Genomic DNA, 27284 nt, shown 5'->3' with positions numbered 1-27284 from the left:
TCTTCTCCAACACCACAGTTCAAAAGCATCAATTCTTCACTGCTCAGCTTTCTCTGTGGTCCAACTTGCACATCCATACACTACTGGAAAACCCATAGCTTTGACTAGATGGAGCTGTCGGCAAAGTAATGTCTCTGCTTTTTAATATGTTGTCTAGTCCAGTCATAGCTTTCTTCCAAGGAGCAAGCATCTTTTAATTTCACGTCTGCAGTCACCATCTGCAGAGATCTGGGAGCCCAAGGAAATAAAGTCTGTCACTTTCCATCGTTTCCCCATCTATTTGCATGAAGTGATGGGATCGGATGCCATGATCTCAGTTTTCTGAATGTTGAATTTTAAGCCAGCTTTTTCACTTTCCTCTTTCATCTTCATCAAGAGGCTCTTTAGTTTCTCTTTGTTTTCTGCCATAAGGTGGTGTCATCTGCGTATCTGAGGTTATTGATATTTCTCCTGGCAACCTCAGTTCCAGCTTGTGCTTCATCTGGCCAGCATTTTGCATGATGTATTCTGCATATAAGTTAAATAAGCAGGGTTACGATATACCACCTTGATTTACTCCTTTCCCAATTTGGAACCAGTCTGTTGTTCTGTGTCCGGTTTTAACTGTTGCTTCTTGACCTGCATACAGATTTCTCAGAAGGCAGGTAAGGTGGTCTGGTATTCCCATCTCTTTAAGAATTTCCACAGTTTGTTGTGGTCCACACAGTCAGAGGCTTTGGTGTAGTCAATAAAGCAGAAACATGTTTTTCTGGAACTCTCTTGCTTTTTTGATGATCCAACAGATGTTGGCAATTTGATCTCTGGTTCCTCTACCTTTTCTAAATCCAGCTTGAACATCTGGAAGTTCTCCGTTCATGTACTGTTGAAGCCTCACTTGGAGAATTTTGAGTACTACTTTGCTAGCGTGTGAGATGAATGCAATTGTGCAGTAGTTTGACCATTCTTTGGCATTGACTTTCTTTGGGATTGGAATGAAAACTGACCTTTTCCAGTCCTGTGGCCACTGCTGAGTTTTCCAAATTTGTTGGCATACTGAGTGCAGCACTTTCACAGCATCATCTTTTAGGATTTGAAATAGCTCAACTGAAATTCCATCACCTCCACTAGCTTTGTTCATAGTGATGCTTCCTAAGGTCCACTTGACTTCACATTCCAGGATGTCTGGCTCTAGGTGAGTGATCAGACTTTTTAATGTTTGCCAATATGGCAAGCATCAAAAGGTATTTAATTATTACTCTATTTTTAACTTTTTAGAACTTTAGGTTGATTCATGCAAACATATATACATACAAAAGAGTGTGTATTTAAAAGAATAAGAATAAAACCAGGGACTTCCCTGGTGGTTCAGTGGTGAGGACCCCACTGTAATCCCAGTGCAGGGGGCTTGGGTTTGATCCCTGCTTGGGGAACTAGATCCCACACACTGCAACTAAGACCCAGTGCAGTCAGATGAATGAACAAAAAATAAAAATTTTTAAAGGGATAAAACCAATCAATGGCAGTATACCCATCACTCAGGTTAAGAAACAGTATTATTGGATCTTAGAAGCTCCCTATGTGCCTCTCCTTGAGGTAGCTACCACCTTGTCTTCTGTATTATCATTTTGTAGTATTTGGGGCATGGAGAGAATAAAGTGCTGAAATAAAGATATTCAACACTGCATTAAGAAATAAGTCATTCCCACGCCAGTCTGAGGTGAACAGTTCAGGTTGGTGGGACAGCTCTTGTCTACGTGGTCATTCTAGAGACTTGATTCCTTACATTTTTGTTTTCTGCCAGGACCAGGGCATTTCACCATCTCTTTGGTTGAAGCTATGTCATTGATGAGTCTAGGTGACAGCCGGCAGGAATGGGGCAAAAAATGATGGAGGAGGCACCCAAAAGTCTTAGATCCAGACCCAGAAGCAGCACATCACTTCTACTAGGCTCCATAAGCAAGACCATGGTCAATACTTAACACCCCAGAAATGCAGTCCATCTGGGCAGCCGTGTCCCCAGTGTCTTCTGTTATCACGGGAGAAGGGCCTAGGTTTTGTTTGTGGTTTTAAAATCATGGCTTCCAGGTCCCATTACTTCATGGCAAATAGATAGGGAAACAATGACAGACTTTTTGCGGGGGGGCTCCAAAATCACTGCAGATGGTGACTGCAGCCATGAAATTAAAAGACACTTGCTCCTTAGAAGAAAAGCTATGACCGACCCAGACAGCACATTAAAAAAGAGACATTACTTTGCTGACGAAGGTCAAAACTATGATTTTTCCAGTAGTCATGTATGGATGTGAGAGTTGGACCACAAAGAAAGCTGAGTGCTGAAGAATTGATGCTTTTGAACTGTGGTGTTGGAGAAGACTCTTGAGAGTTCCTTGGACTGCAAGAAGATCAAACCAATCAATCCTAAAGGAAACCAGTCTTTAATATTCATTGCAAGGACTGATGCTGAAGCTGAACCTCCAATACTTTGGCCACCTGATGTGAAGAACTGAGTCATTGGAAAAGACCCTGATGCTGGGAAAGATTGAAGGCAGGAGGAGAGGGGGACGACAGATGATAAGGTGGTTGGATGCCATTACTGACTCGATCGACATGAGTTTGGGTAAGCTCCGGGAGCTGGGGATGGACAGGGAAGCCTGGAGTGCTGCAGTCCATGGGGTTGCAGAGTCGGACACGACTGAGCAGCTGAACTGAACTGAACCTTGGTGTGTACCTTGCAACAAGTTGTTGATTTTTAGTTGCTCAGTCGTGTCCGACTCTTTTGCAATCCTGTAGGCTGTAGCCTGCCAGGCTCCTCTGCCCATGGAATTTCCCAGGCAAGAATACTGGAGTGGGTTGCCATTTCCTTCTCCAGGGGATCTTCCCGAACCAGGGATCAACTCTGGGTCTAATGCCTTTTCTGCACTGCAGGCAGATTCTTTACCATCTGAGCCACTGGGGAAGCCCTAGTTTTCTGAGCAGGGATCAAACCTGGGCCTCCTGCATTGGAAGCATGGAGTCTTAGCCACTGGACCACCAGGGAAGCCCCTTTTCATTTATTTTCTTGCATTTTCCAAACAAATATCATGGGTAAATAACGATAACTTAACCTTTTTTTTTCCAATTAGAATGTTTCTCAGATCTAAAATTCACTTGTTTTTAGATATTCTGATTACCTACAGCATCTGTATTCATTTCTTAGGGCTAATGCGACAAAGTACCACAAAGCAGGTGACTTAAAACATTTGCTGTCTCACAGATGTGGAAGTTCAGTGTCTGAAACTGAGGTACAGACAGGGTCTGCTCTCTCTGAAACTAGTAGGGAAGGATTCTTCCTGCCTCCTCCTAGTTTGGGGGGTTCGCTGGCAATCCTGGGGTTCCTCCAATTGCAGCCGCAGCACTTTGCTCACTGCCTCTGTGTGTCTGTGCCTCTCTTCTTCTCACAAGGACACCAGCATTCGGATCAGGGCCCATCCTAATGGTGGCATCATAATTTATTAATAAGTACATTTGCAAAGGTTGCATTTCCAGAAAGATCGCATTCACACGCACCGAGGGCCAGAACTGTAACATCTCTTTAGTGGGGACATGAGTCAACCCCTAACAGCATTGAAATGATTTCCTCTTTTTAAAAAGTTTACTTGGCTGTACCAGGTCTCAGGTGCAGCACGTGGGATCTAGTTCCCTGACCAGGGATGGAACCCCAGGCCCCTGCATCGGGAGCGAGGTGTCTTAGCCACTGGACCACCAGGGAAGTCCGTTTTCCTCTTCTTGAGGCACCTTGAAGAGTAGGGTTAACAGCAGAAATCAATGGAATTAGTTTTTCATTTTGAAGAAGTGTCTATGAAACCCTTAAAGTTGTACGTGAAATCGGGTACGGGTATGCATTTGGGTTGGGGAAGGGGGTTTAAGACGTCCATAGGATTTCCACAGGGGTCTTTCACCCCCTAAAAACTTAAGGCTTACTCATGCAGACCAAAAAGGCAATAAGCATTATGTTATTAAATCAAGTTCAAAAAATTAAACTTCTATTATACTGTAGATTATGGAAGTCATCTATGTTTAACGACATTTGACTAGCATGTACTTGTACAATGTATGGTTGTTTACAGACAGCTTTTACATATTTTATCTGTAGAACCTCTTCACTTATGTAAGAGGTACGTATATAATACTCTACTTTTAGGCAGAAGAAAGTAGATTCAGAGAGGTTACTATCAAATGAAAAAGTAAATAACAAGTCATTTCTTAAACTCAGGTCTTTAAATATATACATATATGTATACGTGTGTTTTAGCTTTTTAGATATGAAATCATATTGTATACACTTATTGACAACTTCTTGTTTTTCAAGCAGTATATTCTGGACATCTTTCCACATTGCTACATATGGGTTTATATATATATTTTTTTAACAGTTGCAATGTATGGCATTTCCATAATTTATCTAATTCCTTATTCATGGCTATTTAGGTAATTTTCAAATTTCTATTATTAGGAACAACGCTTCAGTGAAAATCCTGATATACCTACACTTTGTACATTTGTGCAGGAATTAGAGATTTGTTGAGTCAAACTGCATCACTCTATCAGGTATTTTGACAGTGATCATCAAATTTCCCTCCAAATGATAGCACTTCACACTCATCAATGGAGACTAAAAGTGCCAATTTCATACTTTTGCCAATGAAAAATCTGCGGCAACATTATTATCAAGTTGTTGGGGTTTTTGTTGTTGTTGTTGTTGTTGTTTTAATTTTTGGCTGCGCTGGGTCTTCACTGCTGTGTAGGCTTTTCTCTAGCTGCGTCCAGTGGGGGCTCCTGTCTAGTCGTGGTGCGTGGGCTTCTCATTGTGGTGGCTTCTCTTTTCTCTAGACACACGGGCTTCCACAGTTGCAGCACATGGGCTCAGCAGTTGTGGTTCCTGGGCTCCAGAGCACGGGCTTGCTTAGTTGCTCTGAGGCATGTGGGACCTTCCTGGATCAGGGATCGAACCCTGATTGCATTGGTACCCAATTCTTAACCACCAGGGAAGCCACCAGGGAAGCCCTTTTATCAAGTTTTTATTGATAACTTATATTTTCCAATGTGACATTAAAAAAAAACCTCACTTTGTTTTAATTTGCATTTATTATTAGAAAAGCTGAGCATCTTAGAGTGGAGAAGTTTTTTCTAGGTATGACAAGAAACTCAGAAGTCATAAAAAGTCTAATAAATGCAATTTTGTGAATTGCTTATTTATGTCTTTTGCCTACATATTCAAAAAATGATTGTTTTTCCTTTCTTATTGATTTAAAGAAGCATTTTTATTTTTAGGGATAATATCCCCTTGCCATATATGTTACAAATATTTTTCCCAAGTTTGTTATCTTTTTAAATGGTGTTTTGTGCCATGCAAAATATAGAATAAAAATAGCCTAAGGCTTCTGAGTTTGGGGCTATATTTAGAAAAGCCTTCCCTATTTCAAGATTACCAATATAAATATTTACTGAAGTAGTTTCTTTTTGGACTCTTAGGTTAATTTTTATATTTAAGTCTTTGATCCATCTGGAGCTTATTTTGGATTGGGAAAGGAATTAGGAATCCATGTTTACTTTAATTGGCTAGTTGATTATTCCAATCCCTTTTATTAACCCTGTCTTTATTATATGTCTATTTTTACTGGGGTCTAATTCTATGCTCTATTGTACTCCATTGATTTTTAAAATAATTTATTTCTGGCTATGCTGGGCCGTTTTGCTGTGCAAAACAAGTTGCAGCGAATGGGGGCTACTCTCCAATTGCAGCTCGAGAGCTTCTTATGGAGGTGGCTTCTTGCATGGCAGAGAACTGGCTCTAGAGCACGTGGGCTTCAGCAGGTGCAGTTCCCAGGCTCTAGAGCACAGGTTCAATAGCTGTGGCACAGGGGCTTCGCTGCTCACAGCATGTGGGCTCTTCCCACATTAGGGATCGAACCCGTGTCTCCTTCATTGGCACGCGGATTCTTTACCACTGAGCCACCAGGGAAACTCCACTGATGTTTTAATTAAAGAGGTTTCAAAATATGTACTAATATGCACATTAGTGCAACGCAAGTCATTCCCCAACGTTACTCTTCTTTTTCAGAATTTTCCATAGCGATTCTTATTTATTCTTCTAAGTGAAATTTAGAACAATTTTGACAAGTCCCTTAAAAAAAAAATATTTATTTGGCTGTGTCGGGTGTTAGTTGCGGCACATGGGATCTTCGCTGCACCTCTGGGGATCTTTTCTTGACACCGACTCTCTAGTCGTGGCCCGAGGGCTCTGGAGTGTGCGCACTTAGTTAGCCCTCAGCACGCGGGATCTTAGCTCCCCAGACAGGGAACAAACCTGCATCCCCTGCACTACTGCAAGGCAGCTTCTAACCAACGGACCACCAGGGAAGGGAGTGAGTGAACGTCACTCAGTCATGTCCGACTCTTTTCGACTTCATGGACTACGAAGTCCATGGAATTCTCCAGGCCAGAATACTGGAGTAGGTAGCCTTTCCCTTCTCCAGGGGATCTTCCCAACCCAGGGATCAAACCCAGGTTTACCGCACTGCAGGCAGATTCTTTACCAGCTGAGCCACTAGGGAAGCCCAAGAATACTGGAGTGGGTAGCCTATCCCTTCTCCAGGGGATCTTCCCGACCCAGGAATCAAACCAGATGTACCACCACGGAAGTCCCTAATTCTGACAAGTTCTAAAGAAAATTCTGTTGATTTAGGTTGTATTCAGTGCATATACTGATTCAGAAAGAACTGGCATTTTTACATTGGTGAGTCTTCTTACTGAGGAACAAGGTGTTTTCACGGAATTATTTTATTCGGTTTCTTCATAGAGTTTTATAGTATTCTTCAAGTAGTTCTGAAAACTTTCTGAATATATTCAGAGACTTTGCACAGTTCAACCCCAGGGGGCGCCATTTACATTAACGTTAATGGTTGAGGTCCCTGTTCAATGTGTCATGAGTTCCTTTCTATACCTTACTTTCTTACTATGTGATATTCTCTTCTGCTATATTTAAATTAGACACTATTTTGACACGAGAAAGTTACTGATGTTTGAATATTCACTTTATAACCTGCAACGCTTGTTGTTTCTTCACTGTTTCAGTTGATCCTCAGGTTTTCAACATGTAATCATGATATCTAATGATAATTTCACCTTCGACTTTTATGTTCTGTACTGGCTAACACTTCCAATACAATATTAAGTGATGGGATTAAGTGCAGAACTCACATCAGGTCTTTTGACCTTAATTCCCAACGCTCTTTTTCAGGTACATATTCAATTCATTAAATGGTTGCTGAGCCCCAGTTACATAAAAAGCATCATTCTATACAAGAAAGATACGGTAAAAAGAAAAATAAACTGTTCAGTGCTCTAGTTCATAATCTTTTCTAATCCCAATAAAGAGATCTAAGTAAATATCCGGTTGATAATTCTTATGCTGTTAAAAACCTCTCTGACAAATTCAGTATTCTATCCTACTAAATAGAAATGTGACCCTAAAGAAAGATTATTCTCCAAAAAGAGGACACGGTTTTGCTTGTTTTTTGAGGAGAGGGAAGTGGCCCAAAGGGCATGATCGATATTTACCTGAAAGCCATACACAGAAAGGAAACAAAGGACCGAATGTCCCCTTGAGCTGCTGGAAGCAGAGGTAATGGATAGCACACGCGATGAGGCCCTGAAGCAGAGTCTAACCTTGGGGTAAGGTTTAACCTTGCGGGAAGGTCTAACCTTGGGGGAAGGTCTAACCTTGGGGGAAGAGTTAACCTTGGGGTAAGGGTTAACCTTGGGGGAAGGTCTAACCTTGGGGGAAGGTCTAACCTTGGGAGAAGGTCTAACCTTGGGGGAAGGGTTAACCTTGGGGGAAGGTCTAACCTTGGGGGAAGGTCTAACCTTGGGGAAGGGTTAACCTTGGGGGAAGGTCTAACCTTGGGGGAAGGTCTAACCTTGGGGTAAGGGTTAACCTTGGGGGAAGGTCTAACCTTGGGGTAAGGGTTAACCTTGGGGGAAGGTCTAACCTTGGGGGAAGGTCTAACCTTGGGGAAGGGTTAACCTTGGGGGAAGGTCTAACCTTGGGAGAAGGTCTAGTCTTGGGGGAAGGGTTAACCTTGGGGGAAGGTCTAACCTTGGGGGAAGGTCTAACCTTGGGAGAAGGTCTAACCTTGGGGGAAGGGTTAACCTTGGGGATAGGTCTAACCTAGGGGGAAGGTCTAACCTTGGGGAAGGGTTAACCTTGGGGGAAGGTATAACCTTGGGGGAAGGGTTAACCTTGGGGGAAGGTCTAACCTTGGGGGAAGGGTTAACCTTGGGGGAAGGTCTAACCTTGGGGGAAGGTCTAACCTTCGGAGAAGGTCTAACCTTGGGGGAAGGGTTAACCTTGGGGTAAGGGTTAACCTTGGGGGAAGGTCTACCCTTGGGGTAAGGGTTAACCTTGGGGGAAGGTCTAACCTCGGGGTAAGGGTTAACCTTGGGGGAAGGTCTACCCTTGGGGGAAGGGTTAACCTTGAGGGAAGGTCTAACCTTGGGGGAAGGTCTACCCTTGGGGTAAGGAAAGCATGACTGAGCGTGTTTTCGAGCACGTGAGCTGCAGTCATGCGTAGCTGACTATCTGGTGGGATGAGACTGCAGTGTAATAAATGTCATCATCAAGTTAAGTATTACCATCAGGTGCTAAAAGTTAGAGGATGTTTCTCAAAGTGGGTGAGTCATTCACTTGGCAAATCTACACGGGGTGCCTCCTGTGTGTCAGGACCCAACCTGGACACAAAATGCTGGATGAAGAAGACAGCATCCCTCTTCTCAAAGAGCCTACAGTCTACCCAGGAGTAAACACATAAGTATGTGTGGATGTATTCTTAGAAATTGGGATAGGTGCTCTAAAGCAGTGGTCCCCAGCCTTTTTGGCACCAGAGACTGGCTTCATGGAAGATAGTTTTTCCACAGACTGGGGATGGGGCGGATGGTTTGAGGATGATTCAAGTGTGTTACATTTACTTTGCACTTTATTTCTATTCTTATTATATCAGCTCCACCTCAGACCATCAGGCATTAGATCCCGGAGGCTGGGGACCCCTGCACCTGAAGGATGTAACGAAGTGCAGAAAACAACGTGTTTGTGTGTTAGTCACTCAGTCATTTCCAACTCTTTGCGACCCATGGACAGTAGCCCACCAGGCTCCTCTGTCCATGGAATTTTCCAGGCAAGAATACTGGAGTGGGTTGCTATTCCCTTCTTCAGGGGTTCGTCCCCACCCAGTGATCAAACCTACATCTCCTGCGCTGCAGGCAGATTCTTAACTATCTGAGCCACCTGGAAAGCCCTTCAGAAAAGAATCGGGTGCCATAATTTAAATTTGGAACATTTAGGAAGCCTCCCTGAGAAAGCAGCCTCTAAGTTGAAACTTGAGAGCACGCCAGGCAGGGGCAGTTTCCCAGCGAAGGTTCACAGGATGAGATGGCCTTCTATCCCCTCTGAGAAGCAGAGGAGGAAGGGACTCCAGCTTGTGCAAAGGCACTAAAGCTTAGGTGTGACAGGTATGAGGAACTACAAGTATCACAGCTCAGGGAGGGAAGGTGTGTAAGTGGAAACACCAGGAAGAGAAAGAAAAAATAAAGACAAAAATATGAGGAAGGTGGAAAAGGAGAAGGCTTCCCAGGCAGCTCAGTGGTAAAGAACTCGCCTGCCAATGCAGGAGATGAGAGTTTTATCCCTGGGTTTGGAAGATCTCCTGGAGAAGGAAATGGCAACCCACTCCAGTATTCTTGCCCGGAAATTTCCATGGACAGAGGAGCCTGGTGGCCTACGGTCCATAGAGTCACAAAGAGTTGGACATGACTTAGTGACTGAGCGTGCACGCATGGAGAAAGCTGGAAATTCATTGAGTACGTGCATCACGCTACATGAGGGAGAGGGGATCCTCCTCATTCCAAAGAGAAAAAAGAATGGCTTGTCCTCTCGGTCAACTTGGAGTCTAACTGAATGGATAACAGGAATATCCGTCCTTAACAATAATCTTTCAGAGAATACTCTCTACCCTGTCTGAGACTAGATCTTTTTAATAAAAATTACATTTTGCTTTACCCAACGGTAACTCCTAAAGTGGATTTTTATTTTATTTAGGGCTCTGCTGCGAGGCTTGTGGGATCTTAGCTTCCCAACCATGGCTTGAACCTGGGTCTTTGCAGTGAAAGCACAGTCCTGACCACTGGACCACCAGGGAATTCCCCAAAATGGATTTTTTTTTTCCAGGCCACACTGTGAGGCATATGGGATCTTAGTTCCTTGACCAAGGATCAAATCTGTGCCCCCTGCATTGGGAACTTGGAATCTTATCCACTGGACCACTTCGGAAGTCCCATGGATTTTTAAATTAACAAATGCATCTTACTTCCTACTACAGGCTCCCAACCACTACTTTACAGCAGCTGATGGCTAGAAATCACTCAGCTTTGCTGCTTCTCAACAGCCTAATAAAATGTTGATAAGGCTCTCCAAAGAGTCAAGTTCTTCTAATCATGAGTTAGCAGCATGTTAATTTTTTTCTTTACAGATAGCATATCAACTCTTTTTTTCAATCTCCTTTTCTCTTTTCTGTTTAAGGTTCTCAGAAAACATCAGAAATTGTTATTGAGGCTATTAAGCTTGAATGTCCTTGCTCTAATCTCTAAGAGATAAAACATGTTTGTTGGGCTGCTTGGACAGGCTGTCATTGAACCTGCAACCAGAGGAGCTTCATAATGAAAAACAAAGCTGGCACAAGCTCCAACCGCAAAAAATTGATGTTTGAATTTGGGTGCAGTTCCAAGAATGCCTTAAATCATTCCACTGGTTCTGGGTCTGTGAGCGACAGAGAGAATGTCACAGCCTTGTGACAAACGACTCTCTCATTCTCTTCCTGTATTTTTTCCTTCATTACTATGGTTTGAAATCCACATTTCTGTCTTATCCCAAGAGTCTAAGACATTTAAAATAGCATGCGTGGAATTGAATATATATATAAGGCCGGGGAGACAGCTATGAGTCTTTCAAGGCTGGGAGCTGAGAGACTGGGCATGAGATAGAGTGTTTTGTTTTTAAGCAGAGAAAAAGAGCACCTCTGTTGACTACTGTTCCTTGCTCAGCAAGTTCACACTGCCGGGAAGGAGGCAGCGCAGGCAGCAGTGTGCCTGGGAGCCAGGGAAATTAAGCATGCTATCCTGAGCACACAAAAGGGACTCCCTACAAGAGCAAGGGGGAGAAATTTGTTTTGAAAAGGAGAAGCACACAGAGAGAAAAATGAAGGTACAGCTTGGAGACTGGGGGAGGCTCATGCCTTAGGGCAGAGATTCCCAAACTTGCTTGGTTCTCAGTCTGAGCGTATCAGCAATTTCTTTACGTCACCCATTGCCGCTTAGAACAAAACACCCAACAACTGTTTATTAGGTTAAGTCCAAACAGCCTAACGGTACTTATTCCTAATAATTTAGTAGCTGTTTGAAAAATAAACTGGACCCTGTGTAGCTTGCTCTAGTTTTGACTCAATAGCACGTACAACTTACCCATGTAAAGGGTACACAGTTCAGTGGGGTTTAGCATATTCAGAACTAGGCAACTATGCAATCAGTGTTAGAATAGTTTGTCGCCTTAAAAAGACACTCCAAACCCACAGGCAGCCAGTCCTTCCCCCGCCCCTTCCAGCTTTAGGCAACCACTAACCTATTTTCTGTCTCTATAGAATTGCCTCTTCCTGACATTTCCTATAAATGGAATCATAAGACATATGGCCTTCTGTGTCAGCCTCTTCACTCGGCACGTTCTCAAGGTCCGTCCACGTCGGAGCACACATTGGTCCATTTCTTTTTGTGGCTGAATAAAATCTGACTGCATGGATACACCACATTTCATTTATCCATTTATCAGTTAGTAGACATCTGGATTGTTTCTAATTTTTGGCTGTTATGACTAATGCTGCTATGTATGTTCATGTACAAGTTTTTGTGTGGACATGTTTTCACTTCTCTTGGGTCTCATACACCTGAGAGAGGAATTGCTAGGTCACTGGTAACTGTTTAAACTTTTGAGGAACAAACACTAGACTATTTTCCAAAGTGGCTGCGCTGTTTCCCATTCCTACCAGCAGGATATGAGAGTTTGGATTTCTCCACATACTCATCACCTGGTATTACCTATCTTACTGATTATAGCCATCCTAGGGGGTGTGAAGTGGGATATCACTGTGGCTTTAATTTGCATTTGTCTGATGACAGTGATGCTGAGCATCTTTTCATGTGCTTACTGGCTTTTTTGTATATTTTCTTGGAGAAATGTCTATTCAAGTCCTTCGCCTATTTAAAAACTAGGTTGTTTTTTTAAGGCGTAGAGTTGTCTATACACTATACATACAATTGTCTTATCAGGTACCTGACTTGCAAATATTTTCGCCCATTCTTTGGGTTGTTTTCTAGTTTTGAGTTTTTTAAAAAAACTTTTGAATTAAACACACGTGTTTGCTAGAGAACGGACTTCTGGTTGTCAAGGGGGAGGGCAATGATGGAGTAAGAGCTTGGGATTAGCAGGTGTAAACTACTATACATAGAATGGATAAACAAGGTCTTACTGTATAGCACAGGGAACTATATTCAACATCCTGTGGAGATGAATAGAAAAAGTATGTGTATATGTATACGTATACATATATAACTGAATCACTTTGCTATACAGTGGAAATTAACACAACATTGTAAATCAACCATACTTCAATTTTTTTTTAATTTAAAAATACATGTTTGCTTCATTGGAACTGTTATTCTTCCCCCTTCAGTAATGTATGGTTTACAGATGAGTATATTTTGTTACTTTACTCCAAGATGTTTCTCTTTTAAGATCTAAATTCAAGTTTTGTTTCTGTTAACACCTAACTGCAGAGTAGTAATTTGGACAAGTCACTTCACTGCTCTCTTTTGTCACGTGTAGACAGGAGATAAGGGCACCTCCATCGCCAGGTGGTACATGAAGACCAGGGTGTGTGTGAGCACTTGGCAAAATGCCCACAGAGCAGGCACTTCCTTTAGGCCGCACTGTTGTTCAGTCACTAAGTCGTGTTCAACTCTTTGCCGTCCCATGGACTGCAACATGCCAGACTTCCCTGTCCTTCACTATCTCCCGGAGTTTGCTCAAATTTAAGTCCATTGAGTCAGTGATGCCATCTAACCATCTCATCCTCTGTCACCCCCTTTTCCTTCTGCCCTTAGCCTTTTCCAGCATCAGGGTCTTTTCCAATGAGTCAGCTCAAGGGATCAAAGTATTAGAGTTTCAGCATGTCCTTCTAGTGAGTATTCAGGGTTGATTTCCTTTAAGATTGACTGGTTTGATCTCTTTGCAGTCCAAGGGACTCTCAAGAGTCTTCTTCAGCACCTTCTCCAGGGGATCTTCCCGACCTAGGGACTGAATCTGAGTCTCCTGCATCATAGGCAGATTCTTTAACATCTGAGCCACGAGGGAAGCCCCTTAACTATATTAGAAAACCCTACAAGAGCTCTTTAAAAAGTACTTTTGCTGCAAAGCATGTGTGAAATATTAAGTATTGTATCCACTTGATAATGGTTATTTAGAGAAGAATCAGATGCTTTACACAAGATCAATTTGTACATATCATAATTGAACAGTTCCAATGGTGTGTCAGTTTAACCAGTCTGCACATCTGAAATACAAAGTTGGAGTGGTGTATTAGGGACACACATTACATGATGTTTTCCAAATTTGTTTTCCAGTCCCATAATAGTGTTATAAGGAAGTACCAAATCATGACATAATTCATTATAAAATAAGCTCATCAACAAGATAAATTTGAGAGATTGGTTACTGTATATATTGAGTCAGTAAAGAACTCCAGTGTAGTTTCTAAAGACACTTATCTGTGCCCGTTTTTCTTTATAAGGTCACTGTGCATGCGTGCTCAGTCATGTCTGACTCTTTGCAACCCCATGGACTAGTCGTAGCCTGCCAGGCTCTTCTGTCCATGGAATTTTCTAGGCAAAAATACTGGTGTGGGTTGCCATTTCCTCCTCCAGGGAATCTTCCTGACCCAGGGATTGAACCTGCATCTCTTGGGACTCCTGCGCTGGCAAGCAGGTTCTTTACCTGGGCCATCTGGGAAGCCCAAGGTCACTGTGGCAAACACTGCTTCTCTTCAAGGTTAAAAAAACCACCGCTTTTCAGCATCTTAATGAACCAATCTCTGAATTGGTAAAAACAATAAGTTTGGTCTAAAGTGAATACTCCTACGTATTAAGTTGAAAAAAAATAGTATGCTCTTTTTCATCAACAAATATTCCTCTTCTTCTCTCTCACCTCCTAGATTGTCCCCCTGTCCCCATTCACTCCCTTGGTGACAGGATCCAGGCTTTGGAGGCCATCTATCAGCTAACGACTGCTGAATCCATGCACATGCCAGTGGGCTAGACTTCTATCCAGACCCGATTATTCAACTGCCTCCTGGACATTTCTTATTAATGCCTCATAGACATCCCACACCCAGGATGCTCAAAACTGAGCTCCTGGTCCTCCTTTATTATTTTTTTTTAGAATCTTGTTTATTTTCCGTTGTACTGGGTCTTCGTTGCTGCTCGGGCTTTTCTTTAGTTGCAGTCAGCAGAGGATACTCTCTAGTTGCTATGCTCAGGCTTCTCACTGCAGTAGCTTCTCTCGTTGCAGAGCTCAGGCTCTAGGTGTGCAGGCTTTAGTAGTTTTGGTGCTCAGGCCGTAACTGCGGCTTGTGGACTCTAGAGCACAGGCTTGATAGCTGTGGCTCATGGGCTTAGTTGTCCTGCAGCATGTGGGATCTTCCTGGATCAGGGATTGAACCTGAGTCTCCTGCACCAGCAAGTGAATTCTTTACCACTGACTCACCAGGGAAACACTAATCCTCCTTCCAAAACCTGCTCTTCACCAGCCTTTTCATCTCAGTTCATGGTACTTCCATCTTCCAGCTGCCTATCATGGGGTCATTCTTGACTCATTTCTCCCACAAGTCACCTCTTATCTGCTAGGAAATCCCATTGACTTTACCTTCAGAATGTAACTAGGATTCTCTAGTCTTTCTTAACCTCAACTGCCACCACTCCTCATCCAACCCTCCGTCATCCTTGGTCTGGATTACTACTGCTAGCCTCCCTGTCCACTCGTCTCCCTGAGTCTACTCTCAAACCAGCAAGCAAATGGATTCTTTTGATTTTTATTAATTAAAAAAACTTTTTTTTGGCCATGGCACATGGGATCTTAGTTCTTCGACCAGGGATTGAACCCAGGTCCCCTCCATTGGGAGTACCGAGTCCTAACCACTGAACCATGAAGGAAGTTTCCCAGATGGATACTTAAAGCCTGCAATGGCTTCCTCACTCACTCAGCTCTGGCCACACTGTCTTGCTACTCCTTGCACATGCTATGCACACTCCTGCCTTGGGTACCCTGTGGGGGCTTTTTCCTCTGCTTGGTCAGCTCTACCTAGATCTTTCCATGGCAGGGCAAAGAGCTAAGGGTGATAGCAGAAGAGTTTGATTGGAATGGAGGAGTCATGCAAAACAGATAGTATGGATAATCAAAGTCATTGAGAGTTTTGGGGGCAAAATAATGTAATATCTAAAGCACTGTTTTAAGAAAATTAACTTAGTAGTTGTCTATTCAAGGAAAAGTTGAGAGAAAAAAAGTGAAATGAAGGAAAGGTATATCGCTAAGGAAAGCTATATTCAAGAAGCTATAATGACTCAACTTTGAAGATGTGTATAAGATTTAGAGGCTAACAAATCTGAGACACAAATCCATGTAAAAATGCCTGGTTTGAAACCGAAATCAGTCAGGCCCAGTTATATAAATTTGGTGTTATTTATTGAATTCAGTGTGTAGCAGGGTAAATGAAAAGCAGAAAACTATTAAAATTTTCAAAGGATTTGGATGGGACAAAGTGAACAACCTATTATTACTGTGATCACAATCAAATGTTAAATTTATATAGAATAAAACCTTAATAGAAGCCTAAGATTATAGGTATTATTGGTAATCGAAAGTTGTGGTTAATTTGAGGGTTAATTTCTGCTAGCTTAGGTGTTTGTTTGTTTTTTTCCCTCCAAGAAGTATTATTATGCTTTCCCCCCTTGGTAACTAAGGAACACAGTTGAATTATTTTTAGACGATTCAGGATGTCACTATCCTTCAAGGAGATTAGACACATTTTCAACGTCAAATAACATGGTTACAAGAAATTGGGATAAATACATGGGACCCAGAATACATTGTGGCATTTATAAAGACTTCTGATGCCTATTCGACTTTCAGCAAACGACATAATAACATCGAAACAATTGTAACACAAAATTTTAGGTGTTTTAGGAATCTATTCTTTAAGTAGGATTTTATTCTAGAGCTTTTCTGCCAACATGCACATCGGATACGGGATGTCAGCGTCAAACGCATTATTACATCAGTGACACCGTCTGCACTGGCATCTGCTTGCTTTCTGATACATAAAATGTTTATGATTTAAACTCCTCTTTACAACTTAGCTCCCTCTACTTCTTTTGTGACCCTCCATCTATGATTTGGACTGAGGGAACAGAACATTGTTGGTGTAACACATGTTGGCCTCGCACTCCAACTCCGCAAAGTCTATTAGAATGTTTATCACTTGAGAAACTCTCTTACTCTAGTGCAATATGCTAACAAACCCAAGGATAAAAGGTGATGGTTTAATCCGCGTGCCTACTTTACAATCGAGACCTACTACAGCATATCCCCACAACTACGCGGCGTAAACCATTCTGCAGATTCCACTTGAGCCTGATAAAAAAATCAACAGCCTCCAACTTTATGGAAAGCTCTTAATAAACTGTGGCGCAAGAGAAGGCAATCTTGCTTCGATTCAGTATCTGGTTCCCCAAGTCATTTCCCCGACCCGACCCCTCCCCTTTTCTCTAAACACCTGTTGGACATACACTTAAACATAAGCGCCGACACAACCTGCTTTCCTGAAATTAGCCAATGCTCACCGCATATAGGTATGCAGATATTTGACTAGCAAACACAGATGCTACGTATCTGTACGTCCTCTCCCCGCCAATCCGTCTGAAAAAAAAGAAAGAAAAAAAAAAAAGGATGAAGCGGCAAGCTGAGGTCCTTCAGTACCTTGTCGGAAACGGACTCTGGGAAGCGCGGAGGGGCTTCCTGACTCGCGCATTCAGACGGTCGCGCGGGGCAGCCTAGCGGAGGCTCAGGACAGGGCGGCCCGCCCCCTGCCAGCCTCGGGGCTCCCCCGCGCCCTTCCCTGGGTCAGAACACTGGGGCTTCCGCGCTTGTTCGCGGTGCCCCACGCGCCGACTCCGACTTGCCGGCTGCCGAAGCGGCTCCCTTCTCAACCCCTAAAGGTCTTGGGACCTCTCAGGACAGGGCCCGAGGCAACTGAGGAGGCCGTCCCGAGTTTCCCTCAGCGCCGCCGACCGCGGCCCGGCCGCAGCTTCAGCTAGCCTGGCTCAGTTCAGTCAGCCCGTCCGCCCCTTCACACGCTCGTCTACCCCGCACACCTCGCACCACAACACCTGCGAGTCTCTGGGGTCGCGCCGAGGCCGCGCCCGGCAGGGGGAGGAGCCTGCGGACGCCCCGCCGCGTGGAGCGCGCCAGGTGAGCACGCCTGCGCAGTCGGGCCGTAAACAAGCCCGCCCCCTTCTCCTCGCCGGCCTCCGCGGGGCCGGCTCGCGGGTGGGAGGGGCCAGAAAGAAGGGGCGGGGGCGTGGAGGGGGGGAGGGAGGAAAGAGCGAGAGCCCCGGGACGGCGCCTGCGCGGTGGGCGTGATCCGGGCACTTAGGGCAGGATGAACGCTGCTTTCCAAGATGGCGACGGAGGGAGGAGGGAAGGAGATGAACGAGATTAAGACCCAATTCACCACCCGGGAAGGTCTGTACAAGCTGCTGCCGCACTCGGAGTACAGCCGGCCCAACCGGGTGCCCTTCAATTCGCAGGGCTCTAACCCTGTCCGCGTCTCCTTCGTAAACCTCAACGACCAGTCTGGCAACGGCGACCGCCTCTGCTTCAATGTGGGCCGGGAGCTCTACTTCTATATCTACAAGGGGGTCCGCAAGGTACCGACTGGGGCGTCAGCGGGACTTCGCCCCGGCGTGGGCAGAGGCCGGGGGCAGGGCGGTGACAGCGGGGGGCCGGGGTGGCCGCCGCTCTCACTTTGGAGTGGGCCGGCAACTCCACCGGAGTGCTCCTGAGGAAGGGGGGATTCGGGAGGTGGAGGGTGGCGGCGGCGGGGGCGGTGGAGTGGGGCCGCGGGGTGCGGGGCTCGGCCCGGGAGGCCCCCGGGAACGTGTGGGGCCAGCTGCCGCCCCTTCGGCGGGTTTGTCAGGTTCTGACACGGCCGGGGAGCCGGGCCTGCGAGTCCCCGGAAGAGGTGGGGTGGCCGTCTGGTCGCGGCTTGGGCCGCCTGGCCTCCCGGGGAGGGTTGCGAGTCCGGCTCTGGGTGAGAGACCAGGGGCGGCTGGGGGCAGATCTGTAAGGCGGAACCCGGCCGGGAGGCGGAGGACTCGGTCAGAAATGGACCGGCTCGGCACCAAGGGCCGCCTCACCTGCTGCCGCACCGCCACTCACTAGGAGCCTCTTCTGCTGTTAGCACTTGGCCGTTTCCAAAAAAAAGAAAAATCATCCGAGGGAGGCCGGCTGTCACTTGTCTCCGCGGAGGGAACCTTCCTCCTGAGAGATTGTTGAGGGAGGGGTCATCTTGTCCCTTACAGTATGGAAAGGGTTGAGGACCACACTTGGAAGTGGAGGAGATGTTTTCAGTGAACTGAGCTGGTTCTTAGGGATGCTGTATGAGCGTGCCCAGATCCATCCTCGTCCAACAAGTCAGACTGTATGTGCCCAGCAAGGGAGGGATATGCCTTAAAAGCTGCTTCACAAGAACCATTATTCTGGGCGGGCGATTTTAACAGTAATTCTGGCAAGCATGTAATCATCCTCTTAAAGTATCTCTTTGAAAGAAGCAACTTATTAGAACTTTTCTTTCATTGGCTACGTGACTGTGTTCTCATTGAGAACTGCTTACTTTTGAGATACGCCGTCTGGGAGTTGACTTGGAAAAATGAGGAAATTAATGCCCCCCACCCCCACCCCCACCCAGCACCTGGGCGTGGGAAAAGGTGTTAACAGATTAATTTATAAATGGTCAGTGTGAAAATAAATTGTATGTCTTGAAGGCTGAACGTTTCCCCGGATATACTGTATCCAGAAGCAGTGGGTTTTTGCTTGGTTACAGGATCTAGGAACATGGCAGTGGTATCTAGATGGAGCAGGTTGTCTCATTTGTTCCCGGTGAGCCTATCTGTTCGTGTTTGCGCTAAGTGTACTACTGTGTTTGAGGTATCCTGTTATAAATTACTGCAGGGAAATCGCTTGACTTTGTTCTCTTGCAGAATTGGAAAAGTCTGAAGTAGTTAGTAGTCTAGGAGTTGAAGTTTTTAGTCCTACCCTCAACTTTGTCACTGACTTGTTGGGTGACCTTTGACGAGTTACTTAACTTCTATCTGCAGCTCTTTAAAACAGAGTATTGCAGTACAGCTGTTGTGATTTTTAGTATTATGACTATAATGAACTTTAAAGGCCCGAAACATTCAGTAGATGTAAAATACAGTTCAGATAAGCGTTAAGAGCATCTGTGACACAGGAGCGTTTATCTTGACATTGATGCAGTGACTGAAAGGATCAGCTTTTTCTCTGAAATTAAGTTTAGAATTTTAAGTTATTAAATTGATTTACAAAAAAATTTAAAAGTGCCTAAAGCTAAATATATTAAGTTACTAGTGTAGACATTACCTTAAAAAATTTTTTTTTCTTTTAAAGTATGCTATTTCTGAAGCATTTTAGTGGTAAACTGTATCTGTACCTGGTAGCTCTGTTTGTATCATAAAAATAGGTCTCTTGCCTGGAAGTATCATAATGGTGCCTACTTTTAGTCCTACTCAATGAAGGATGAATTAGGAGATCTTTTCAAAACTACACCAAAAAATTATTTTAAAGAAGACAAATCTTAAACATGTAAATTTGCCTTCAGCTGTGTAATTTACTTGAGCACATTAACTTTTCTGTAAAATTTCATTTTCATGTGGTAATATCTTGTAGATACATTTGCATTATATGTTGGACATTTAAGCTCTTTTCTAGCCACTGTAATTTTTTAAAAAAAGCATGTCCATGAATGAGTTTGCATTTATTTTTATTTATTTCTGAGTATAAGTGATTGTTTTTATGACTCTGTTTTCTGATTTTAAAACATAGCAGATACTTTTCCTTAATTAAAAAATCTTCATTAAAGGTAACCTTAAAAACTTTAAATTTTACTTTTTGGGGTTAGGAGTTATAAATCTGTATTTGACATTTCGTCATTTTGACTCTTTAAAATTTTTTCCTTTGGGGCATATAAAGTTTTACAACAATTAATCAGATTATTTACATCATTTAGAAGATTTAAATTGGATGAATACATTCAACTTAAATCTGACTGTGGATCTTTTATGTTATTAAAGTCTAGTTGGTTTATAGTATAATATTAGTTTCAGGTGTAAGGCATAGTGAGTCGGTATTTTTACAGATTATACTCCATTAAAAGTATAAGATAATGGCTATAATTCCCTGTGCCATACAGTATATTCTTGTTTCTTGTTTATTTTATACATCATTTGTATCTCTCATCCTGTACCCGTAACTTGCCCCTTCCGCCTTCCCTCTTCCCTTTGGTAACTGCTAATTTGTTTTATCTGTGAGTCTGTTTATGTTTTACATAGATGTTCATTTGTGTTATTTTTTAGATTCCACATATAATATGTAATGTCATACAATATTTGTCTTTTTCTGACTTACGTCACTAGGTGTAATATTCCCTAGGTCCATGCACACTGCTGCAAATCTGGGTCTTTTAAAAACCTTAAATTGTGAACTCTGTACTGTCATTCCTGAAAGCAAGGGTGGGGTCCTGGGGAAATAGAGTAGATGAGGAGGTAGTCAAAGACCTAAGCTGAGGAGTGTGATCTTGGCCCCTTGAAGACACAGGTCAGTTGCTAGAGCTGAAAGGGATCTTCAGTTTATGAAGTCTCACCCCTTTGGAGAAAGCCAAGTCTAGAGAGGATGTGCAAACTGTGAATCAGTTTTTTCCTCAAGGTAAAGAATTCATGACAAAGAAGCACAACTGAATCTAAACAGCTGTCTTAGTGAGAAGAGACCAATCTAGCTTTTTGGTTGCACAGATAACCGTATACTTCAAGCTCTTCAGAATTTGCCCCAGCATTTTGCCCTGTGTAAGCTTATTGAATCTTGCAATCCTGTTAGGTAGATGAAGCATCATTTCTTTTTGGAACCAAAGTTCCGAGTAGGGTTTCTTGTGTGAAAACATCTAGTTTTATAAATTTATTTTGCTGAACTAAAAATAATATGGACACTGATTTAATACTGAGGGTAAACTCATTGTTTCAGCAAAGATTTAAGTGACTACTATGATAATAATACTACTCGGCAAGGTAATGTGGGATAGAGTGAGACCCTACCCTTCTCCCCCAGAACTTTCAGCTATTAGCTTTCTTTATGCATTCTTTGGTTTCCTTTTTTTAAAAAAGAGGTTTTAGGATAAAGATGCCAAGGTACTGGGCTTGTTGTACCAACTCTTTGATTTTATGGAAATCTGTTGTAGCATAAAGAAGAATGCCACCACTCAGATCCCTGCTTAAGCATCACTTCTCAGCATATCCTTCTTTGAATTCCCAGTCTAGATCAGTTTTCCCCATCATATGTTTTTATAGCATCCTATACTTTGTCTTTCTAGAACTTTTCTCAATTTGTAATTCTCTATCTCTTCTAGAAACAAAGCTCTCTTTGAATAGGAGGTCTTTCTGTTTTCTCTGTCTTCCTACATGAAGTAGACCCCTACAGTTAAATTGGTTGAGTGAATGACTGGGTAAAGCGTCCATGCCCATCTATGTCCTACTTTAAAAAGATCTTTAGAGACTTCCCTAGTAGTCAAGTGGTTAAGAATATGCCTGGCAATGCAGGGGCCCTGGGTTTAATCCCTGGCCCAGGAACTAAGATCCCACATGAACTGGAGCAACTTAGCCTTCATGCCACAACTAGAGAGAAGCCCGTGCACAGCAACAGAAGATGTTGCATGTGGCAGCTAAGACCTGATGCAGCCACATACATTAAAGAAAGATCTTGAGGTGCTGGAAGATGTATTCAGTTTTAAGCCTAAAATTACCAGGTATCTTTAGTAGCTCATATCTTTTAAAAGACATTTTTATTTTTTTTTTTAATTAAAAAAAAATTTTTTTTTTTTTTATTTGCTGCACTACACAGCTTACAGGTTTTTAGTTCCCTCCTCAGGGATTGAATTCAGGTTTCTGGCAGTGAAAGAGCCGAGTCCTAACCACTGGACTGCCAAGGATTCCAAAATACATTTTACTTTATTAAAAACTGAAAGTACTTTTTCATATTTCTTTTTCTTTATTGTTCATTTGGCCGCACCGGTTTTCGTTGCAGCAGACTGGGTCTTCCGTCTTCACTGTGGCGTGTGGGATCTTTAGTCGCAACCTGTGAGGGCTCAGTTGCAGCATGTGGGATCTACTTCCCTGACCAGGGATCACATCTCGGCCCCTACATTGAGAGCCACCAGTCTTAACCACTGGGCCACCAAGGAAGTCCCCTCAAAAGATGTTTTAAATTATTGTTAGTTGGTAACAAATTTATCTCTCTCTATATATAACTGGGAAATTATGTAGCAGGAGACGGTAAAGTGGTGGAAAGCACCAAATGGTGCAGGTTACTTTTGATTTGCTTCTGTCAAACCATGTTACCTACCAGACCTATGTGCTGTCAGACAACTTTTCAAATTTTTAAAAAATATTTTATTGAAACATAATTGATTTGCAGTGTTGTATTAGTTTCTGGTATACAGCAAGGTGATTCAGTTATACAAATATGTCTATATACTTTTTCATATCCTTTTCCATTATGGCTTATTATAGGCTATTGAATCTAGTTCTCTGTGGAGGACCTTGTTTATCCTAATTTATGCCTTCCCGACCCCCCCTGTAAAATATTGGTTTGTTTATGGTTGCTCTGGGTCTCTGTTGCTGTGCGCAGACTTTCTCTAATTGCTTTAAGCAAGGCTGCTTTCTAGCTGCGGTGCTCTGGCTTCTCCTTCTCCTCTTTTTGCAGACCACAGGCTCTGGGTGCTCAGGCTTTAGTACTTGCAGTTTGGAGGCTTACAGCATGTGGAATCTTCCCAGACCAGGGATGGAACCTATGTCTCTGCCCTGCATTGGCAGGCAGATTCTTAACCACTGGGCCACCAGGGAAGTCCTCCTTCTTTTTAAATTGAATCAAACAAGTTTTTAAAGCTACACTCAGAATTACTTAACATTCGAAGCAAAGAGCCTTTACATTTTGCCCGCCATCTTAAGATTCTGGGCCATCGATGTACTGTCCAGAGATTGAAGCAATTCTTACAAGAGATGAAAAGTAGAATTAGATGGTTTCCAAGGCCTTTTCGGTAAAGAATCTGCCTGCAATTCAGGAGGCCAGGGTTCGATCCTTGGTTTAGGAAGATCCCCTGGAGAAGGAAATGGCAACCTACTCCAGTATTCTTGCCTGGAGAATTCTGTGGACAGAGGAACCTGGCAGGCTGCAGTCCATGGGGTCACAAAGAGTCAGACTAAGTGACTAACACACATGCAAGGCCTTTTCAGTTCTTAAGATTGTATGATTCCGTGCTCAATGATTTTTGAATGAAAATTTGTCTTTGTAATAGGGAAATGTCTTCCTGACTTGGATTCATTGACTACTTTTTGAATGGGAATTGGGAAGAGTGGGGTGTGTAGTGAAAGCAGGTTGAACATACAGTGATTCTAGGTCTTTATTGCTAGAAAAAGCTTGGGTACTCACCATGCTGAGATGAAGCTGGGGTCAGAAGGTCAGTTAATAATGATAGCCAAAATGTTTTTTGAGATGGAGTTATCCAGGAGAGTTATGGGTTGACTTGAGAGACAATGAGTGTTCCGTATAGGAAATATCAAAGTCTCTTTGTCAAAGACTGCAGAACCACCTGTTGGTGACCGGGGGATTCATGCTTCATGTGGGAGGGTGAACTACATGCCTTTTAAAGCTTTTTATCCACAGACTAGTTTTAGATACTAGATTGCTCTAAAGAAGGTCATGTTCACACCCTTCTCCCCATTTGTATTTTCACACCATTCTGCTCCCCATTTATTATTTAGAAGAGGCTTAGAAGTTCAGAATTTTTTTATATCAAATTCACTTTGAGGAATCTTATACTTAGTTTAGTAGGGCACATAAGGAATTGGATGGAAATCTTTTTTTTTTCCCCATGAAGGACCACTTAATGACTTCTGAAGTATTCATATAAATATTAATTTATTTGACTATAGAATCATCTATACTGAGGGGGAAGCATGTTAGTTTATCGCCTAAAGCAGGCTTGAGAAACTTGGATGTGATACCTTGGTTCCCTTGGCCTTGAAGAGGAGGATGGTGCTGATACTTGGAGAGGCTCCATGGGTGGATGTGAGCCGTGGTGAGACGCTCCCAGAGCGTGTCAGTGAGAGCCGGGAGCTGGGATGAGTGTCGTTCTTTCAGCAAATATCTGTGGGGCGCACCTCCCAGATACGTGGTGCTAGATCTGTCTTTGTTGTCGTTCAGTTGCTAATTCACGTCCAACTCTTTGCGACCCCATGGACTGCAGCACGCCAGGCTTCCCTGTCCTTCACTCTTTCCAAGAGTTTGTTCACTCTCATGTCCATTGAGTCAGTGCTGGGTGTAGACAAAGTCTATGCCCTTAAGAAACTTATATCACCTATATGTATTATCGTTGAGTTAATCACCTAGTAATTTTTAGTGTTTATTGTATTCTGGTAAAAAAAACTTGAGCAAGAATCAAAACGTAGTGGATTTTGTCGCTGACTAGTTTGGCTATAGGCCTAAAGAACCTGATTTTTAAAATAAATGTAAAGATTTTCATAGTCTGGTATTGTCTTAGAGACCATTTTAATTTATATCTCAGCTAGGTTAGTTTGTGCAGAAATATGAAATGTGGTCCTATTTGTTAGGAATAGACATCAAAAATAGAAATAACTTTATTTGGTAGACATTCCCAATTTTCATTTTCAGTGCATTTAAAATATCAATGACAGGTTATCCTCTGAACATCTGACATCTGTTTTTCATAACAGAGTACAAGATGTGTCTTGTTTTGAAAAAAATAATCCTCATTCATCAAGCGTTTTTTGCTGAATTGCTATATACAAGTTACTACTATCTCTTGTGGGTGACGTGAAGGTAAATTAAGATACTTGCTACCTGCATGGAGCTTGTATCTTTGTCTTGATGATTGTAGTAGAAGTAGAAAGTGTGTGCTCGTCTCATGGCATGAGCAGTACACGAGTCCGATGGAATTCAGGGGCGAGGGTGAAGTGGAGGAGTCTTTCTCTGCCTAGTGGAAGGATTCTGGGTTGAATTTCAAATAGATGATTTGGCCTGAAATGTTGTGTACAGATCACATTTTTGTAAATTCCAAAATGTGTAGCCTTGTATTTCTAATTTCAGGAATGCTTTGTCTTTACTTCTCATTGACCCTTAGTTGGCAGTTACTCTTTACCTTTACTAACCCTTTCCACTTATTTGTTATTATTACTTTAAAATTTTTATTGGACTATAGTTGACTTACAGTATTTTGTTTCAGGTATTCAGCAGAATGGATGTGTTACACATGTATCCACTCTTTTAGATAATTTTCCCAGATAGGCCATAATGGAGTATTGAATAGAGTTCCCTGTGCTATATAAAAGGTCCTTAACTAGCTGTGTTATATTTGGTAGTGTGTATATGTCAGTTGCAATCTCCCAGTTTATCCTGCCCCCCCTTCTTACCTTTCAGCATTTTTACCAACTTCACTGCTTCTCTTGACAATTGGTAATTTGGAAACTGAGTAATGTCAGTTCTGTTTTGTAGTATGGAATTTTAAACAGTAGGGTAGATGGTATTAATACTAAAAAGTCAAATCAGCCTGTGCTACATTAAAAAAATTATATTGTTTTATTTTGTTTTTTTTTTTTTATGTAGTATAGTTGCTTTACAATGTTGTTAGTCTTTTTGTTTTTCATTTTAATTTTTTGGCTATGCTGGGTCTCTGTTGCGCTCTCTTCCTGCCATGAGCAGGGGCTGTTCTTCAGTGCAGTGCTCAGGCTTCTGGTTGCAGCGGCTTCTCTTGTTGCAGAGCTCAGGCTCAGTTGTGGTGCACGGGTGTGGTTGCTCCGCGGCATGTGGAGTCTTCCGGGATCAGGGATCCAACCAGTGTCCTCGGCATTGGCAGGCAGGTTCTTATCCACTGGTCCACCAGGGAAGTCTTGTGCTACATAACTGTAGATTTTTATGAGAAAGAAGCAAGAACCATTCATGAGGAAGGAATTTTTAAGGTTTTTATATTTTAAAATTAAGAATGGGAATATTTTCCACATATTTTCAAGTAACCACATTGTAGTTTATCCCTGTGACATTAAGCTGTTTTTCCGTCGGTTGGTTCATAGCCAGGCTCACCATTGTAGGGGGTGGGGTGGGGTGGGGGAGGGTGGGGGGTTGTGTGTGTGTGTATGTGTGTTCCTGCTACAACAGAACTGGTCCAGGTGCTCATTCTCTACTTTAATCTTTGCTTCAGAGGCTCTGTCTTGTCTTAATGTTTCATTTAATAAATGTTTGAGTGGTTTTAGGGGCTTTCTTGGTGGGTCCAGTGGTTGAGACTCCTAGTTTGCCCTGCAGAGGATGTGGGTTTAATCCCTGGTTGGGAAACAAAAGATTCCACATGCCTCATGGTGCTGTCAAAAAAAAATTTTTTTTGAGTGGTTTTATGTGAGAAGCAGTATACTGGACTCTGGGAAATCAGAGATGTGTAAGTTGATCCCTGAGCCCAGGAGGATTATCATCCAACCGAGGAGACAAGATATTCACACACTTCCTCTTTCAAGATTCCAGTGCCTGCTCTGCATTGTTGTTGAGACTGAACCTCTGTGGTCAGGGAGCTGACAGTCCAGTAGGAGGATAAATGGCTGTTCATTCATCTAATATGTAATGGACCTGTAAGCCCAAAGACAAGTAAGACATGGTCCCTGGCCTAACATGACCGTAACAAGGTGTTAAGATTGATGAACGAGTAGTGGTGAGATGTATGGTGTCTGCTATTTTAGACAGTATTCACTTACTGGGGCTTTTCTTTTTT

The 27284-nt window shown here is 42.9% G+C and overlaps 1 protein-coding gene and 1 long non-coding RNA gene across 15 annotated transcripts in view; one reads left to right on the top strand and one right to left on the bottom strand.

Moving 5' to 3' along the window:
* Positions 1 to 2923: 2923 nt before the first annotated feature.
* On the bottom strand, positions 2924 to 17676 carry LOC102409619. Its single transcript, XR_006546935.2, has 3 exons — positions 17542 to 17676; positions 17011 to 17086; positions 2924 to 3448 (listed from the first exon to the last, which is right to left on the bottom strand). It is a non-coding gene; the product is annotated as an uncharacterized LOC102409619 (long non-coding RNA).
* Positions 17677 to 17765: 89 nt separating this feature from the next.
* WDR20 (WD repeat domain 20) overlaps positions 17766 to 27284 on the top strand; it is a 63771-nt gene continuing 54252 nt past the window's right edge. For 3 of the 14 annotated variants that reach the window (XM_006079069.3, XM_006079065.3, XM_006079070.3), the window contains exon 1: positions 17769 to 18096. In XM_006079069.3, the coding sequence (XP_006079131.1) occupies positions 17848 to 18096 (249 nt within the window). In that variant the 5' untranslated portion in view covers positions 17769 to 17847. Of the gene's footprint in view, positions 18097 to 27284 lie in introns of all 14 variants that reach the window. The other 11 variants (XM_006079068.3, XM_044933310.2, XM_006079066.3 and 8 more) reach the window with 8 other exon arrangements.

This window comes from Bubalus bubalis, chromosome 20, assembly GCF_019923935.1.
Source record: "Bubalus bubalis isolate 160015118507 breed Murrah chromosome 20, NDDB_SH_1, whole genome shotgun sequence".
Lineage (NCBI taxonomy): Eukaryota > Metazoa > Chordata > Mammalia > Artiodactyla > Bovidae > Bubalus > Bubalus bubalis.
This window is presented reverse-complemented; position numbering and strand designations above follow the sequence as displayed.